At 40.7% G+C, this 17,668-nt stretch overlaps 1 protein-coding gene across 3 annotated transcripts; it reads left to right on the top strand.

Moving 5' to 3' along the window:
* Nucleotides 1-1,685: 1,685 nt before the first annotated feature.
* On the top strand, nt 1,686-16,653 carry csnk1da (casein kinase 1, delta a). Of its 3 annotated transcripts, none has more exons than XM_059347735.1 (9): nt 1,686-2,149; nt 8,816-8,926; nt 12,692-12,840; nt 12,954-13,182; nt 13,264-13,434; nt 13,544-13,692; nt 14,393-14,561; nt 14,692-14,801; nt 15,463-16,653. In XM_059347735.1, the coding sequence occupies exons 1-9, from the start codon at nt 2,074-2,076 to the stop codon at nt 15,511-15,513; spliced, it is 1,215 nt and encodes a 404-aa protein (XP_059203718.1). In that variant the 5' UTR covers nt 1,686-2,073; the 3' UTR covers nt 15,514-16,653. The 3 variants fall into 3 exon arrangements, with proteins under 3 accessions (XP_059203718.1, XP_059203720.1, XP_059203721.1); XM_059347737.1 differs by having other exon boundaries at nt 1,687-2,149; nt 14,393-14,411; nt 14,754-14,801; XM_059347738.1 differs by lacking the exon at nt 14,692-14,801 and having other exon boundaries at nt 1,687-2,149; nt 14,393-14,411; nt 15,460-16,653.
* Nucleotides 16,654-17,668: the final 1,015 nt, after the last annotated feature.

Below are 17,668 nucleotides of genomic sequence, written 5' to 3'. Positions count from 1 at the left end.
TTCCCCTCTGGGATAAATAAAGTAATTTTGATTTGATTTGATTTGATTTGGTAGATCCCATATAATTAATATTTTGATTCATTATATTTTAATCTGGAGACTGTGATAACTCAGATTTAACGAATGATTTAATCAATCAAGGCGGCACTGCAAAAATGTATGATAAAAAGTGTGGCAGGCAGGGAGCCTGATCTTATCAAATCAATCAATGGTAGGTTTCAAATGAAAAGCTTAATGATCTTTAACTATCACCAGGTATTCCAGGTAGACCCCAGGGGTCCCTGAAAAGTTTTCAGATGAATGTATAAGGGCTGGGCGATATGCACCAAAACTGATATCCCGGTATTTTTAGGCTGGATGGTGATATACGATATATATTGGTATTTTTAAAAAAACACATGCCAAGAGATTAGTTTTAACTCAACGCCAAAAGAAATCATCATCGACCTTAAACCTTTTGAAGCAATTTCATCAGATTTAGATGCTCTGCTCTGCATCTGCAAGCCAAAATCCAAAATACCTCCAAATTACAGAAAAAAACGTTTTTTTTTCCTTAGGAACTAGCTCTTGCTAGTGTGCAGAGACAAGCAAACAAATAGCGGTCATAAGTTAGGCAACATCAAAAGATATATTATATATATCTGTATGGCGGTATTGTCTCAACTACATATCTCTTTCTAAAATATATCAGTATAACTCGTAATACCAATATACTGCCCATGCCTAGAATGTATGATGAATAATATAGGCTATAAATGCCAGCATTTATTTTATGATTGGACTTTAATCATTACTTATTTACACAAACTTTTTATTTCCTATAAACTATACATACATACATACATACATACATTCTAGTTCTACTATTGTCATTTTTTTAAATTATTTTTTTATTACTGTTATTGTTATTATTATTATTATTATTATTATTATTATTATTGGCCTTCGTTGTTTAAAATAATCAGAATGAGGTGTAAAATCAAATCAATCAATCAAATCAAAATTACTTCATTTATCCCCTATATTTATAGGGGAAATTCAGTTAGTCTGGTAGAATTTCTGAAAGAATGAGACAGCCTGGTGTCTGTAGGAGCAAAGGAGGAGCCGTCCACTGCTGTTTTTTTTGGTCCATAAAGGTTTTGTGTAGCAGATGATCTGTATATTTCAGGATGGAACATGTTGACAGGTCATCTCTCCACCACCTCCTCCAGTGTGTCCAACCTGACTCCAACCACAGAACCAGCTCTTTAGACCAGTCTGTCCAACCGCCTTGCATCTCTGTGTCTGATGCTGCCTCCCAAGCAGACTGCAGCATAAAACAAAACACTTGCCACAACTGACTGATAAAACATCTGTCTGTGGTGGCAAGTGTAAGCCTTTTATGTTTTCAGATTCTCTTTGGACTTCATCACAGTTGACAGAGTCACAAGTCTTTGTTTTAATCTTCAAGTATACATGTATTTTTTTGTTTTTTACATTGTGTGCTTGGTTGTTTGTGTGAGTGCTAATATCTGGCTGCATCCAAATAAATCTTGTGGATATAGATGAGGTGGTTCTCAGTCTTGTACCTCTACTGTCAGTGTGCTGCGGCTGTTGGCGGCCGTGTGTCCGCTGACAGCTCTCCGCTCTGAGACGCTCTCTGACTGCAGCGTCCTCCTCATCACCCAACAGGAAGTGATGTCACACACCTCCAGCAGATTACCGATTAGGAGAGACACCAAGAAGAACAGAATCCAAACTAACCTCCTCAAAATCCAGCTTCATCCGTGGACTAGTAACTCGTATCCATATCAAAAACAGCGAGAGCATAAAGTACACGTTTTAATCTTTCCAATAAGCTGCGTATTACCGAAATATGACGTTTCTGGACTTTTGAAATAAGTGGCGAAAGATTGTGAAGGATTGCCTTCACCCGGAGACTACACACAGAAGACACAGATCACAGCTCCAAGAGGTTTTTAATGTGTCGGGGTTTTGTCCGGTTTTGCTCTTAAAACAGGCCTGGACTTTTAACCGGAACATTTTGGGGATATTTTGGAGCTAGCGAACAAGCTTGCTAGCCGAACACAGACCATGGAGTTGAGAGTGGGGAACCGATATAGACTGGGCAGGAAAATTGGAAGTGGATCATTTGGGGACATTTACCTGGGTGAGTTACAGTCCAATAAATGCTATGTTGTTTGTTTCCAGCTCCTAATTCTGGTACGCAAACAAGCTCCAGCAGTCTGTCAGCTGGCTGTCCTTTCTTCCTCAACTAGCTGATCAGCTGTTCACTGTTTAGTGTTAGCAACATTAGCTCCTGAAGCTAACACAGCAGCTAGCAGTAACAGGACGTCTGCTATCTGGTAATAATTCACTTGTTCAGTGAGCTTGACTTGGCCTGTCATAAATCAAATTAATTACAAACTGAACTGTGTTAACGAATGACTGGTGGCTGCTAGGAGCTAACTAATTCCTTTATTGCCGATTAGCTAACGTTAGCTGCTAGATGTATTTGAGTTGACTTTGTGCATAGCAGCAGCAGTAGTCCGGAGACAGAATTACCAGGCCACAAGTTTCATTACTGTCGATTTTCTGAAGTGGTACATGAAACTAAACTAAACTCAGCTTGTCGGTTAATTTTCCACCTCTGTGTTTTGGTGCACAGATTCAGCACCAGACTATCTGTACTTACCAAACAGGAGCATTTCTATCTGCTTGTCTTGTAGAGTTGACATGGAGCTGGTTAATAATTCTGCTGCTTGTTTAGAGCCTGAGGGGACATGCTCATATATTACTGAGTTTCATCTGCAGAGTGCCCAAGGGTGTGTGTGTTGTGGCCTATCGATTTGGCAGTTTTGGTAATAACTGATTGGATGTGTTGCCTCTCAGTGAAGGTACATGTAGAAGAGATCAACATTGCTGGTTAGACATTATTCTCTCCACAAACAGATGTTTTACATAGTCACCCATGATGCTTTTTATCATATCAGAGGGGACATTGGAAGTGTATCATTACTGAGCAAACATTGAAGTTGAACTTTTAAAGCGGTCTCATTAGATTATGTTTTAAACACAGGGATATGGACTTACACCACCTCCATCGTAATGCATCCTCTGGTGGCCATATTGGTGGTCCACAGCTCCTGGCCACAGTGTTTGAGAACAGCTGATCACATTTCTCAGCTTAAGACTTAGTCATCTGGATAACAATAGAGAGGAAACATTATTAATTAATGAAGTGGTTTTTACTGGCTGTGGACTGATCACTTCATCACTGACATCATATCAACCCAGTGAGAAAACCCCCCAAGTCTGACCATTGGCACTCACTCACAATATGATTTAATTATGACACAATGTTATATTATTGATATTCAGTATGGCTCGATTCAGAAACGAACCAATATACTGCCAGTATAACACAGAAGTATCTGCATAACTGCTGTTCATTGGGGAATATATTTGGATAAGTTCTATTTCATTGATCTTCTATAAAAGTCTTTAAAAAATATCTCCCTAAATCATAATTTTCAGTACTTCAAAAGTGTAGTATAGCCAGTATTATTAAGAGCCAAGGGAAGCCTTATCCTTTGAGTGTGGTTTTGTTCTACTTTGTTTTTTTAATCTGAACTCCTATTTAATAAAGAAGCATACAGCTAGTTGCATTTGAGCTCATGTGCTTTAATGATGTATCATCAAAAAATGAGTTTGAGTTTCCTCCAGATAAATGGTGTGGATGTGGAAAACTACACAGATTATATACACTCATTAAATGTCTGTTGTGTTGTGTGCTATTTGTTGTGTGTGTGAAATGTTGTGCCTTCTCCCCCTGATGGTTAATGATTTATACCATGAAGTACCAAAGTTCTCCTTATTTATTATGTCAGCTGAGTTGGATCGCATTCCCTACAACACATTGAATCAAACTTTGATATTTTATTTTGATGGATTTCACAGCGCAGTTGAGCTTGCAAATATTACCCAATTATCTTATATTATCCTATATTGTGATTGTTTTTGTATTGTATGTTATACTAGCAATATTAGTATAAATAAGTAGTTTTAAAGACAGAAACCCATCTCACACTTCCCTTGTGTCGTTCCGTGGGTAAGACGGCACCTAAGCCGCCCTCTGAGGATTCCTTTAAACCCAACGTTTGAAAGCACAGGAGAGGGAAGCTTAATGAGTGCACCAGTCTGTTCGCCACATGACCTGTTGATTGGACTGATGGTGAGAGCTGCCAGTACTTTTCCTCCCCTCTGAGAGGCTGCTGACTAATGTGACGTAACACAGTCAGCCACAACACAGAGCCGGGCACACCCTGCGGTCAAACGTTTAGAAGTGTGACTGTAAAGGCAGGGTTTTGTGCTTAAAGTAAATCATGTTTTTACATAAACTTGCCAAAGACATTTGAATAAAGTTTAGGGCAGTGGGTTGGATGACCTGTCAATACCTGACAATAGATGTAATTCAGTAAGGCTTCAAAGCATCCAGTGTTTGACCACTGTTACTATGCTGATGGTGTCTGCGTGTATTGGTGTGTGAGGTTGTGTGTTGTTGACAAAAGGAGGAGATGAGGGCAACGGTTCCCTCTGTGCGAGTCTGACTGGGTGCAAATGTCAGAACTGGTACAATAGTTTGTAATGATGGCAGCCAGGCTGGCTCTGAATCCACCGTACTGATGGACACGTCTCATGCCAGATTGTAGTCACTTCCTGGACGCTCTCTTCGGTCATGTGCTAAAAGCTTAGCATTTCCCGCAGTGTATCGCATCGTCATCTGACAATGAACTGCGTTGGCAAATCTAGCAAATGCAAGCGTTAAACATGAATGATTTAAACCAGTTCAAACCAACATAACATTTTAACAGAATGCAATTTTCAGCTATCAAAATCTGTGATAATATTTATGTATGCAACACAATCTAACCAACCAAAGTGTCGGGAACATCTTTTCTTCTGCCCATGTGACTTATGCAAATGAGAGTAGAGAAAGAGAAAACTACCTGTAAAATGCTATGACAAGCTTTGGTGCTCACAGCACAATGTGCAAATGTCAGGATTAAGTGCAATCCATGTTTACATACTGCATTGATGTAAGAGAAAGTGTGGCTGTGAATCAGAACAGGTGTTGGCGATCTGACCAGAGAACAAATTTGCAGTAAAGTTGTCTCGTGGTTGTAAATGTACAGTGAGTGTAGGTTTCTGTTCATTCACAAACAAACCCATTTAAAGTTACTGTGTTTTGCTTCCTCTGTGAAATCTTTGACTTATCTAAACATTTAGAGTGGTGGAGAAATAGTCAGCCTTTACACTATATACTGTGTCGTCTTTACCGAGTGGAGATCAGTAACATAATTTAATGTTGCCTGGGTGTTTTTGTCTTCATTTTTTTGTTTTCTCAGATTTTATTTAAGTTTAGTCATGATTATTATATTTACCTATAGTATTCTACTGTGAAAAACATATATTTTTTTATATTAATTCATCTAATTTCATCACAACGCGAAGGTCCGGCCTGCTGACAGAGCAGTTTATCCAGTGTTGACAGAATGATATAATGCTATAGCACATAATACCGAAGATAAGATGAGAAGATAAACAAATTTGCAATTCAATAACTTTCCTATCCACATGGTTGAGGCCTGCTCTGGGGCACCTGGAGCAGGATTTGCATGCTGTAAAAGGAAAACACTGCATCAGCTTATGACTTGTTTGACTAGGGCTTATGCAACAGATACCTGGCTTGTGATATGTAGGTAAACTGAAAGCAGAGTATGCTAAAAGGGTTGGGCCCTTTTTTACATAAGCAAAACTAACAACAACAGAGAAGTTCGGACCTGCTCAGACCTCCTGCTGCCTGTGATTCACATTGTGACTCACTGCTTCTCTGCTCTTCTTCCTTATGAAGCTTTGTGCTTGGATTGCGTAAAAAAAACTGACTGTTATAGTGGTTATGTTGACGTCATCTCAGACAACTATACTTCTCGCTAACTTTTGGAGTTGAGAAATGCTTTTTTTTTTGCTTGTAGTTGCAAAATTCAGGCCCCACTCCCCTGCAGGAAGCAGACACTTCAGAGTTGGTCAGGATTGTTTAACCAGTGGTCCAGTAAGCTGGGTCTGATTTCTGAACCACAGCTCCCACAGCTCCAGAACACGCTGCAGCTGACTGAAGTGTACATGGAGTCTGTTGCCGTTTGTGTAGGGGGACGTGTCTGAACAGGTTTCACCAGCAGCAACACTCAGGAGAACCACAAACACCGCACACTTTCATACACACGCACACACACACAGCCTCTCCTCTCTGAGAAGTTCAGGGGGAGAATCTGTTCAGACAAATCACATTCCTGTGATACAATAGAGCAGACAAACTGAATTGAACTGTGCTGCTCAGACTGCGAAGAGCCTTTGCAGAGAAAACATTTTTACATTGATTGATTAATTGTTTGGCTAAGTGCAGAACTAGAACAAAGTGTGCTGAAAGCAAAAGTGTTTATCTGTTACTATTATTAATGGCCTTTTAAGAATTTGGTCGACCACGTGGAATTTTTAATCGATCTGTGTATTTTTAAATTTGATCTCTGACTGCGTATCAGTAGTTCTGCGGCCGTACGTGAATAAGCCAAAGAGCTGAGAATTAAATTGGATAAAGCTACAGTTTGCAAACTGAAAGTTGCAATAACAATCATAAAAACACACAGAGAAATACAAGAGTATTCATTTGAGCAAAACAAGCTTACTGCATCAAGCCATGCTAGCATGAATTACTATGTTTAATTTTATCCAAAACTTATTTAAACACCAAACACACTTAAATATGCAAGATTACTGTGAAAACTAACCTTGTGCCTCTTCGGGGGCTGAAACATAAAACATTGAACTCCTTGACAGTTACAGTTTAATATCACTTGATTTAGTTTTACGATCGATAGGAAGGCTCTTTCCGTCCTTTCAAAATAAGAGCGTCCGTTATCAAAACAGGCTTTTGCACAGTACTGTGTATATATACACACACATTTTATTTTATTTTTATTTTTTGCGGATGTAAGCATGTTTTTATACATACTGGAGTATGTAATTGATCGTTAATGTTATAGATAATCGAGTTGGCAGGTTCCTTCCCAACGCCCATCCCTAGTTACTATGTTATGATGAATCTCTCACAATCATTTTTGAGTTGCAAGAAATAGTTTGTTGCATTATTAATAATTAAACAATTACCTTAATTTAAAAAAGCTTTGCCCATTGAGCATTGTTTTATTTTTTAATTAACTCCCAAAGAAAATAAATGAGCCTCAGTGGAATAAAGTTTATTCAGGTTACTTTACTGAAGCAACAAACAGTGGAGGACAGAGATATTCCCTCGAGACAGTGACGAGGCCAAAGACTTTGTTGTTTTTATACTTTATTTTTGTTGCTGGCAATATTTTGTTTGCTATCTCACTATTTAGTTATTGTTATATATTATAATAATTATATATTATTATTATTATTTAGTTGCTGGTTGATTGTGGTAACTTTCATGTAAATGATCATCTAAGAGAAAAAAAATTGGCAGATATCAGCACATTGGTATCAGCAGATAGTCCGTATTAAATGACTCGGATCAGGATCAGGACATCCCTGAAGTAAATGAGTCATCCACTCGTCACCAGTAGGGAAAAAGGGTGTGTTTATATAAATATATTGGTAATAAATTCACATCCCACTTTTGTCCCTTCTGTGGATAAACTAAATGCCCTCCCTGATTTTATTTACTAGATGAAGCTGAATCCGATTTGTGGTGTATTGAACCTTCGGCGTTACTACTTAGACCAATCTGGATCCAGCTAGGGACAGGCAAATATCAGTTATCCACACACACACACACACACACACACACACACACACACACACACGCACACACTCTAGTTCTACAACATGTCCACTATAAAATGAGTCATGGCCCTGCCCCGTGTGCCCCACCTCTATGACATCAACGGGGAAATCAATGATGCTCTATTGGTGCTGCTGTGAGCCTGAACGATAGGACCGCGTGCATGCCTGCGTTTGTGAGAAATGGGATTATGTAACCTGGTGTCCAGTGGCAGTGTTTATGTGGAGGGAACTGGACCCATCACCATATTTAGGAAGAAAGCGTTTGTCAGATCCAGACTACTGGTCTCAGGCATATGAAGATGTAATTATAGCTGTGAAGAGTTTGGTTTACATGAAAGAAGAGCAGGGTACATCCAGTGCACACTGTTTGCTTCTCCTTCATGTTGGCTGGCTTCCCTGCGTTAACAACCACAGAAATGTCCTTGTTTACCTGAGGCGGCCTTCTCCACTTTAATCACCAGCCACTCACGTGATTTCTCCTGCTCACCATGAAACCCTTTGACAGAGCAAACTGTTATCTACATATCAAATTGGCTCCATATAACTTGAATATACATGATATCTAACTGATATCTCGCCATTTTCCATCGTTTTCTTAATAATGATTTTGGATATTATCAAGAAAACCATGGAAAATGTCAAGATATCAGCTCTTAAATGAAACTCTTATGAGTTATTTTTGTTGTTATCATTATAATTGTCCAAACAAATGTACCTTTAGTTGTACCAGACATTAAAATGAACAAGAAATTGAAGAAAAAGGGCTAATCATTTTTTCCATGACTGTACACAAAGTAAGGACAGGCTCAACACTGAACTTTGACCTGACAGCAATACCTCTTAGATTGTCCACAGTCTGCAGCAGACTAGACGCTGTTAGATAGGATAAATGCCTAAACTCTGGTAAACATTCTGCACTGTTAATGCAACATGTCTTTTCTGTTTGTCTGTCTAGGTACTGATATCTCTGTTGGAGAGGAGGTCGCCATCAAGTTGGAATGTGTGAAGACCAAACACCCGCAGCTCCACATAGAGAGCAAAATCTACAAGATGATGCAGGGCGGAGGTACTGTATACTCTTAACAACAATAATATTTACACTTTTATACTTTTAAAACAGCAGCTTACAAAGCGCTGCAACAAAGGGCAGTTAATGACAAAGAGAATGATGCCATAAGGCTAAAAACAATTCTTACATTAAAAGAAAAACAATTAGAGACATAGCAGGAACAATCACAAGACATTCTCAGCAGGGCTGGGAGATATGGACCAAAAGCCATATCCCGATATATTTAGGCTGAATATCGATATACAATATATATCCCGATATATTAGCGCAAAGTGAGAGCAAATGTTCAGTCAAAGCCAAATATGACATGTCACAAGTAGTTTTATTGAAACCGTTTATTTAAGTGAATATAAATACTGTATAACAACAGGAGCACCTTTCTTTAAATCAAAGTTCCATAAAGTGCACGTTTAAATAAAAAAATCTTAAATAAAAATAACCTATGAAATAAAAAAAGCCAGTCTTTTTCTGAAATAAATATATTTATATGAGAAAAGAATAACGAACATTACAAAATAACTAAATATGAAAAAAACCCTAGTAAGGGCAGCATTTGTATATAAAAGGAAAAAAATAACTATCGATATATGCGATATGGTCTAATTCCATATCACATTTAAAAATATATCAATATATATTTTTATATCGATATATCGGCCAGCCCTAATCTCAGATACACAGAAAATAAAAGGTGAAAGTAGTAAAAAAGTAAAACGTGAAGAAGTAAAAAGGAGTGGTAAGATGGAAAGCATTACATAAAAGCAAGCCTATACAAGTGGGTTTTAAGAAGTGATTTAAAAGAAGTTACTGACTGATCTCCTCGAGCAGCTCGTTCCAAAGTCGGGGTGCTCTGGTACGGAAAGCCCTGTCACCTTTGGTTTTTAGTTTTGACTTTGGAACGGTCAGAAGGGCACCACCCGAGGATCTAAGAACGCTGGTAGGCTTCTATGGAGTTAATAATTATCTTAAATAGCTGGGAGCCAGACCTAAAAGAGGTTTAAAAGTGATCAGTAAAATCTTTAAATCATTCCTAAAAACGAACAGTGAGTGCAAAGAAGCTCAAATCGAAGTGATGTGATATCGTCTGTTACAACCGGTAAGAAGCCGAGCTGCTGCGTTTTCTTAACTCACACACATCCTGCCACTATGTAGTGTTGTTTGTGCTTTTACGAAACCTCCGCATCAATATTTCAAGCCAGCGTCTATCCATTATTCTAAATCATTAGCGGTGTAGAAAAATTCTCCCTTGAACCATGAACGTTGAGGCGGAGGAACATGTTAAGTACCTTAGGTAAGGTAAAAGTGTATCAGCGCAGTGCTCTCGACAGCACGTTGAAGGAAACGGACAGCTGCACTCTCCTATCACACTGCTCACCAGAGGATGTCACGGATGCAGCTTTACAGTGGGCTCCACCAGTGTGCAGTCAAGGACACATTATGATATTTTGGAGAGATATACATTGACAGTCAAAATAAGAATCTTAGTTTTGAAAATGTTACCGTACAATTCTCCAGGGTCACATAGCTCCACTCGCTCACTGTCCTTCAGTGGTGTTATTACTCGTGACGCAGATGTTTTTAGTGGTCAGGACCTTGAGTGACGCTCCAGACAGACAGGCGGCTTGATCAGAGCCTTAGTAATGAATTTGAGTAAGTCATTGATTTATTTTATAGCAGATCAGTTTAAAAAATATCAATCGGCCGTCCTATACTGCACAGTTGGGACTGAAACTACAACTAGTTTATTAGTGTTTTCTGTGTCGTCGCCTGCATGTACAAGAACTGTCCAAGAGACAGTTTGTCTCCGTCAGCACAACTGTGCGCACACATGCATTTGTATTTTTGTTCCTGCATGGTAGGATGTATCGGGGCATGGTGGCTGACCCAGACTGTGTACGCGTTTGTATGTATATAAATAGCGCGTGCGTGTGCGCGCTAAGTGCTGAGCAACAGCATTTTGTTGCGGTCTGCCTGTAGAAGGAAATGCCAGATGGCCTCTTCGCCTTGGCAACGTCAGCCAATTACCAGCTACGACTAAACCAGCTGGCTCCTGCCTTTACACTGCTCCTGAGTGTGTGCAGGGACAGCAGTGTATGCATGCTCAACATTTTCTTCTCTGTAGACACATTACTGTGGCCAGCAGTGGATTACTTTTTAAAAGTTGTAATACTGGTATCACATTTGTCCCACCACCAGGGAGTTGACTGAGTGATGCACATGGGTGAAACATTTAAAACCTACATCATTAAGGTTAGGAAGCTGTTGGTCCTGTAGTGTTTATTTGAGGCAATAGATAGATGACTGCACATAAAAACACACAGATTTTTTATTAAACCAACTTGTAGACATAAACTTACCCACATATACACAACAGACAGCACACCAGGGACTTAAACCAAAGTCAACAAGGCAGTGAGTGAGCTAAAGATCGCGTGAACATGACGTTAATAAGGAGGAATCAACTCTGCAGGTCAACATCATTAAGCACTTACTTACTTACTTCCTCTTCATCCTCTCTGGAACACAACAAGGAGGCAGATCTCTCCATCTAATGTTGTGCTTGGTGAAAAGCTGTGCCTCTCCCCATCACGGATGCATCGTGTCCTGCAACTTCTCACACTTTGATACACTGGCTAGCAGGGCTGTTTCTCACTTTTTTGGGGGCCCCCATATAAAATCTTGTTTTGCAAAGGGCTCCCACCCCTTATTTCATGTAATCATTAAAACACACCATATCTGAGTCATCAGTGTTTCCTCCAGGATTTTTTTCAGCAGCGGGTGTAAAGGGTTATTTGTCACCTGGATGGTTTGCACATGTAAATATCAATCAGCAATTTAGAAAGTATAAAAAAATTACACTCGGACGTAAACCAAGCTTTAGAACCAGTGTTTTCCACAAGATTTTATGAGACTATGATGGGCGGACCCGAAAAAAGTTGGGGGGTCCGGAGAACATTTTTACTCCTAAAGCCTAAATTTGATGGCCTCTCACTCATTCTAATGCCACTATTTAATCTTAATCATTGCATATTATAATTAATTATTGTAAAGGAGAATATGGGTCCTATGTTTTTTTTAAGGCATCATATTTTAACAGTCTTCTTGTAAATTCTGTGGTGGACTCACACACCCATGTGCTTGTATTATGAAAGCTACATGTGTTTGCTTTTATTTTGAAGGTTTTCTTACTGTAATGCTTAGTAAATACATGCACTGGGAAAAGAGGGGAGGCTGCTGCTAAATGAATGTAGGGGAAAACCCTGCATATAAATGAAGGCAAATGCTATGTGTAAACAGAAAATAAAACATGAAAAACTAAGCAATCAATCTAATGAAATGACAATTGGATCAGGAAGACAGAGATTGTATTTTGGCACAGTTCTGGGAGGATGGTAAAAAATAAGTCATGTCAAAGGAAGCTTGCCCAACTACTTTCCTGAAACCTTTTCATGGATCAACAGAACTGCAGGAAATGAAAACAGAAACATACCAACCACAATTTATAGTTACTCAGAACTCTAAAAGCTGCTTTGCTGTAACTTTTGAATCACAGTACTAAATAAAAATTAAAACCAATAAAACAATATAATACAGAGCAGTAACAATCACAAGACATTCTCAAATGCACAGAAAATAAAAGGTAAAAGGAGTAAAAAAGGAGTAGTAAAATAGAAAGCATTACATAAAACCAAGTCTATAAAAGTGGGTTTTAAGAAGTGATTTAATATTAAATATTGCCCTGTCACCCCTCCTCCCCTCCAGTGGGTATTCCGACGATAAAGTGGTGCGGGGCCGAGGGGGACTACAATGTGATGGTGATGGAGCTGCTGGGGCCCAGTCTGGAGGACCTGTTCAACTTCTGCTCTCGCAAGTTCAGCCTCAAGACAGTCCTGCTGCTGGCCGACCAGATGGTGAGAGGAAACATTTGACTTTCATGACTCTCTATGACTTCATATTCCATATTGTTTGATGTCTGTGTCTGGGTTTTGTAACTCATCAGATCTTCTCCCTCCTCTCCCTCTAGATCAGCCGCATCGAATACATCCACTCCAAGAACTTCATCCACAGAGACGTGAAGCCAGACAACTTCCTTATGGGGCTGGGTAAGAAGGGCAACCTGGTCTACATCATCGACTTCGGTCTGGCCAAGAAGTACCGCGACGCTCGCACACACCAGCACATCCCTTATCGCGAGAACAAGAACCTGACTGGCACCGCTCGCTACGCCTCCATAAACACACATCTCGGCATTGGTAAGACCGACAACCACAGATGCTGAAGTAATTCACCCCTTCAATGCTGCAGATCTGACTTTTTATCCTCTCTGTCTACAGAACAGTCCAGACGGGACGACTTGGAGTCTCTGGGCTACGTCCTCATGTACTTCAACCTGGGTTCTCTGCCCTGGCAAGGCCTCAAAGCCGCCACCAAAAGGCAGAAGTACGAACGCATCAGTGAGAAGAAAATGTCCACACCCATCGAGGTCCTCTGCAAAGGCTACCCATGTATGTGCAGCTGCTTTTATATGTTCTATGTGGGATTTTAAGAATCATTGATTAATAGTGGTCCAAACCCTCAATTGCTCCTGTGTTCTGCTCCTTTTCCTCCCAACAGCGGAGTTTGCCACCTACCTGAACTTCTGCCGCTCTCTGCGCTTCGATGACAAGCCCGACTACTCGTACCTCCGCCAGCTCTTCAGGAACCTCTTCCACAGACAGGGTTTCTCCTACGACTACGTCTTCGACTGGAACATGCTCAAATTTGTAAGTTGTTATATCATCGTGTGTGGTCCTCCAGGGAAGCTGTTCTGTTGTTAAGTCCAGGGTTATGTACATGTAGCCTTTAGAGCTGGGAATCATCAGTCATCAATCATCAATCATGATACTTGAGTCACGATACGACACTATTGCGATTTTTAGCATTTTGCGATATGGTGAGTATTGCGAGACAATATATTGCGATTTAACTGTTTAACTACATTTTCTGTCCATAAAATTTAATTCAATCAGGAATTGTTTTGTCAAATAACATGCCATGTATATGTAAAGAGGAGACTTGTGGGAACCCAGAGAGCCTATTTTCATTGAGATAGCATGAAATCAGAGGTCACATGTGCACTTTGAAAATCACCATAAAAACCTTTGCAGCGTTATTTTGAACTTCCCGACACGATATCCTGACACACATGGTGCCTATAGACGCCTTAGATCTTCTAGTTTCATATGATACCAGTACTATATATATATATATATATATATATATATATATATATATATATATATATATGTTTTATACTGTTATAAAACAGCGGGCTGCCAGAACGCTAAATATCAATACTTGGCGGCCATGAATCATTATAATATTGTCACGCAAAATATTGCGATACTATGCTGTATCGATTCCCCCCCACGTCTAGTAGCCTTAAAGACACTGAATGACTTACACATGTCTTCTTGGTCTCAGGGGGCCAACAGGGCCGTGGAGGATGCAGAGAGGGAGCGTCGGGAGCGGGAGGAGAGGCTGAGGCACAGCAGGAACCCCGGGGCCCGGGGCATGGCCTCGGCCTCAGGAAGAGCCAGGGCAGCGCAAGAAGTGGCAGCCCCCTCACCGCTCAACCCCGCCTCACACACAGGTCAGCACACGCACACGCACACACACACACACACACACACACACTTTTAAAAGCTGAACTCAAGTGGTATTCAGTTAATTCGATGTCTAGTTTTACCACTGAAATCATCAACTTGTTTAACTTTTTTCAGGTATGGAGAAGGAGAGGAAGGTGAGCATGCGTCTTCATCGCGGGGCACCTGTCAACATCTCCTCTTCAGACCTGACGGGACGCCAAGACACATCCCGCATGTCCTCCCAGGTAACGCACACACTCTCAAAAAGACAAAAACACTCTGTTTAGTGATGTAATGTAAGAAACCTGCAGCAGGTCTGAGTGAATTACTCTTCATAGTGGAGCAGGAAAAGAAAGGGAGGACTTTGCATTGCACAAGAGTATATATTTTGAAATGTAGAATGTGTGCTCGGACACAGAGGAACTATATATCACAAGAGAACACACAATATGTATCACTATTTACATACTTCCCTTTTCACTTCTACAAAATGTTACTTTGTTCCCCTTTTCTACTCACACGAATCAACCAAATAGGTTAGTACCAGCAGTACTTATGGATACTTAGGATTCAGAACAACTGAACAACAACTGAAATTAGGGGTGAATTTTTTTTTTTTTTGGGATGTAATTTAAGAGCATCGCCTCCTATCCTGCTGCAGGTGTTGACCTGAGCTCCCAGCAGCCTCATTGACTCCTTTGTTCTTTTCCTGCTTCTAGATTTAGTGCTCCCCCTGGTGGTCAAATAGTGAACAGCCAGCTAAAGTTACTTCAGTCTACTACTACAACAACCAGCAGCTGTACTTCTGTTCTAATTTTAAACATTTCTAATTGTGACACCTTTAGATGTATAGGTGTGATGATGATGTCATCGTAATAAACGTTTGTGTTCATGTGTCATCGGCAGGCCCTGTCCCGGGTCACACCCAGCGGCCTCCAGTCTGCAGCTCCACGATGAAACCCTCCCATCCACCTGTGCACCATGGAGGCCTCGACATGCTCCACCTGCAACACATAAACACACACACATACACACATATTTACACACATATTTACACACATATTTACACACAGGACTCTAAATGACAAAGAGGACTACCAACCAATGCACCAGAGTCTGGCTGCGCTCTTTTTCACCTGACAACAAGGTGCACAACCAGGAGAGTGTGTGTGTGTGTGTGTCTCTGTCTGTGTGTGTGTGCGTGTGTGAGAGAGAGAAATGGGTGGGTGGAGTACAGTTTGGTAGCAGCCACGGCCTCCCTTCTTCTCCATGGAAGATGTGGGAACCCCCTCCCCCCTCCCCTCCCTCATGTTGATGAAGCCATGGATTCTTTTTTTTTTTTTAAACTTGGTTTTACTTATTTTCATCGTTTAGCATTAAAACGTCTCTTACTTACACCAGCTCCCCTGATCAGCCTCTACAGGGGTTTGACAACGGAGAATGACAAGTCTGTTGAAAATAGTGTGTGGGACAATTTTTTGACGATGAAAGCAGGAAGACGCAATCCATCGTAGCAGTGTTAATGGACAGTGCCTAAACTCTGTTTCGTTTCCTGAAAGACTCCTTAAATCCCACAAGTCAACTGTTTTTTCTTTAGTTTTAGGTGTTTGAGGTTTAAATGTAAAGGTAGGATGTTTTAAAAATGGGACAAAAGGTCTTTTTAATGTTCTATTTTCAAAGGTGATCCAATAGTACAAGTTGTTTTTGTCCTCCTCAGGTGCGTTGGAAAGCAGAATAGCAGGATGTAGTTGATCCAAAAAAAGCAGCAGCACACTGTTGTTCCAGTCTCCCGGCTGAGACGACAGCGTGCTGCTTGGGAAAGCTGTGAATGGATGACATGATGTTTATAACCCGGTGCAGTGATGTGGTTTTGTGTGTGTGTTTGTGTGGTTCTGTCTTCGGGTTCTACAAGCTCAAAGGGTTGGGGGATGAACAAGTTGAGGGCTTTTTCTTTTAGGGTTTGAACTCCTTTGCCTCCTAACCTCACTCTCACCTGGCTCTCTCCCTCCATTCTTTGCTTTTTCCAGTCACACCTCTGGCCATTTTCTACCTCGGCCTCATCGAACGCTCGCTGTCTCTCATTCATAGACAACATTTCAGGGAGTTGCAACTTGCTTGTCCGGATGTTCCTCTCCAATATTAGCCTGGTAGACAATATTGAAAACCAGTTTGTGTCAGTCAGCCCAGAGCCAATGAGGAGCTGCTAAATTCACAGCCAAGACACCATCAAAACTGCTCCACAGAGGCAGGATTTTGTTTTTGTCTTTTTCTAGACTTTTCTATTGGAGAAATGCATCCTGGTAAGCAAAACCAACTGCTCCGTTGTGACTGTGGCCCTGATCCATTACTCCAAATCATTTACTATCGCATATAATATGTGCCAATACACAACATTTTGCTGCATTGTTGCACAGTACAGCACTCGGTGAACATGACACGTCCATTACAAATGACAAAATTAAAGCAAAATGCACCAATTTTACACATCAAACACCAGTTCGACAGCACTATGCAGGATCTGAGGGGTCTGACTCAGCCCCTGTTGCCTCAATTTTGACTGTTTTTCTTGTAGTAATTTCTTCGTACTTCCACCCATTTATTGTGTGGTCAGGAGACCGGATGAACCGAAGAATTCATCAAGGCTTAGTGTCACCTGTGCACTTTAGTTAAAACCCCGTTCAGCTCAGATCTTTCTGACTGACGTTGGCCGAGCGACATGAGAGTTCCAGGTAGAAAATGGCGCAATGTGCTTTTAAAATGAGGCTGAATGGAAATGAGGAGGTTTTTGGAGAGCTATGGACCCTGTGTTGTCTTAAGAAAGGAAGTCCCGGCGGTATGGGAGCTATACGAGTCTAATGCGGCTCCGTTCAGTGACCTGCGTCCTTCCATCTGAGCGCTCGGCTGATCTGACCAATGAATCCTGCAGATTTTTGAAGTAGGAAATCGTCGATGTGGTAGGCTGGCTGCAGAGTTTTGTAGGCTGTTTTCAGTAGTTGGAGGGGGAAGGGGTTATAGTGCTAACTTGTACATGTTTGTTCTGTTGTTGTTTATAGGACGTGCTTACTCTGTCCACCACGTCCACTTTGAGCCTCGGTACGGCTCCAGATGATGG

Source organism: Centropristis striata, chromosome 13, assembly GCF_030273125.1.
Source record: "Centropristis striata isolate RG_2023a ecotype Rhode Island chromosome 13, C.striata_1.0, whole genome shotgun sequence".
Taxonomy (NCBI): domain Eukaryota; kingdom Metazoa; phylum Chordata; class Actinopteri; order Perciformes; family Serranidae; genus Centropristis; species Centropristis striata.
Note: the sequence above shows the minus strand (reverse complement) of the source record. Positions and strands in the feature narration are given on the sequence as shown.

What these genes read in the sequence shown, in the direction of transcription:
- csnk1da (XM_059347735.1), top strand. Translation starts at nt 2,074, where the DNA reads ATGGAGTTGAGAGTGGGGAACCGATATAGACTGGGCAGGAAAATTGGA. An exon ending in ATTTGGGGACATTTACCTGG is followed by an intron (nt 2,150 to 8,815) that starts GTGAGTTACAGT and finishes TTGTCTGTCTAG; the next exon opens with GTACTGATATCTCTGTTGGA. An exon ending in CCTCTGCAAAGGCTACCCAT is followed by an intron (nt 13,435 to 13,543) that starts GTATGTGCAGCT and finishes TCCTCCCAACAG; the next exon opens with CGGAGTTTGCCACCTACCTG.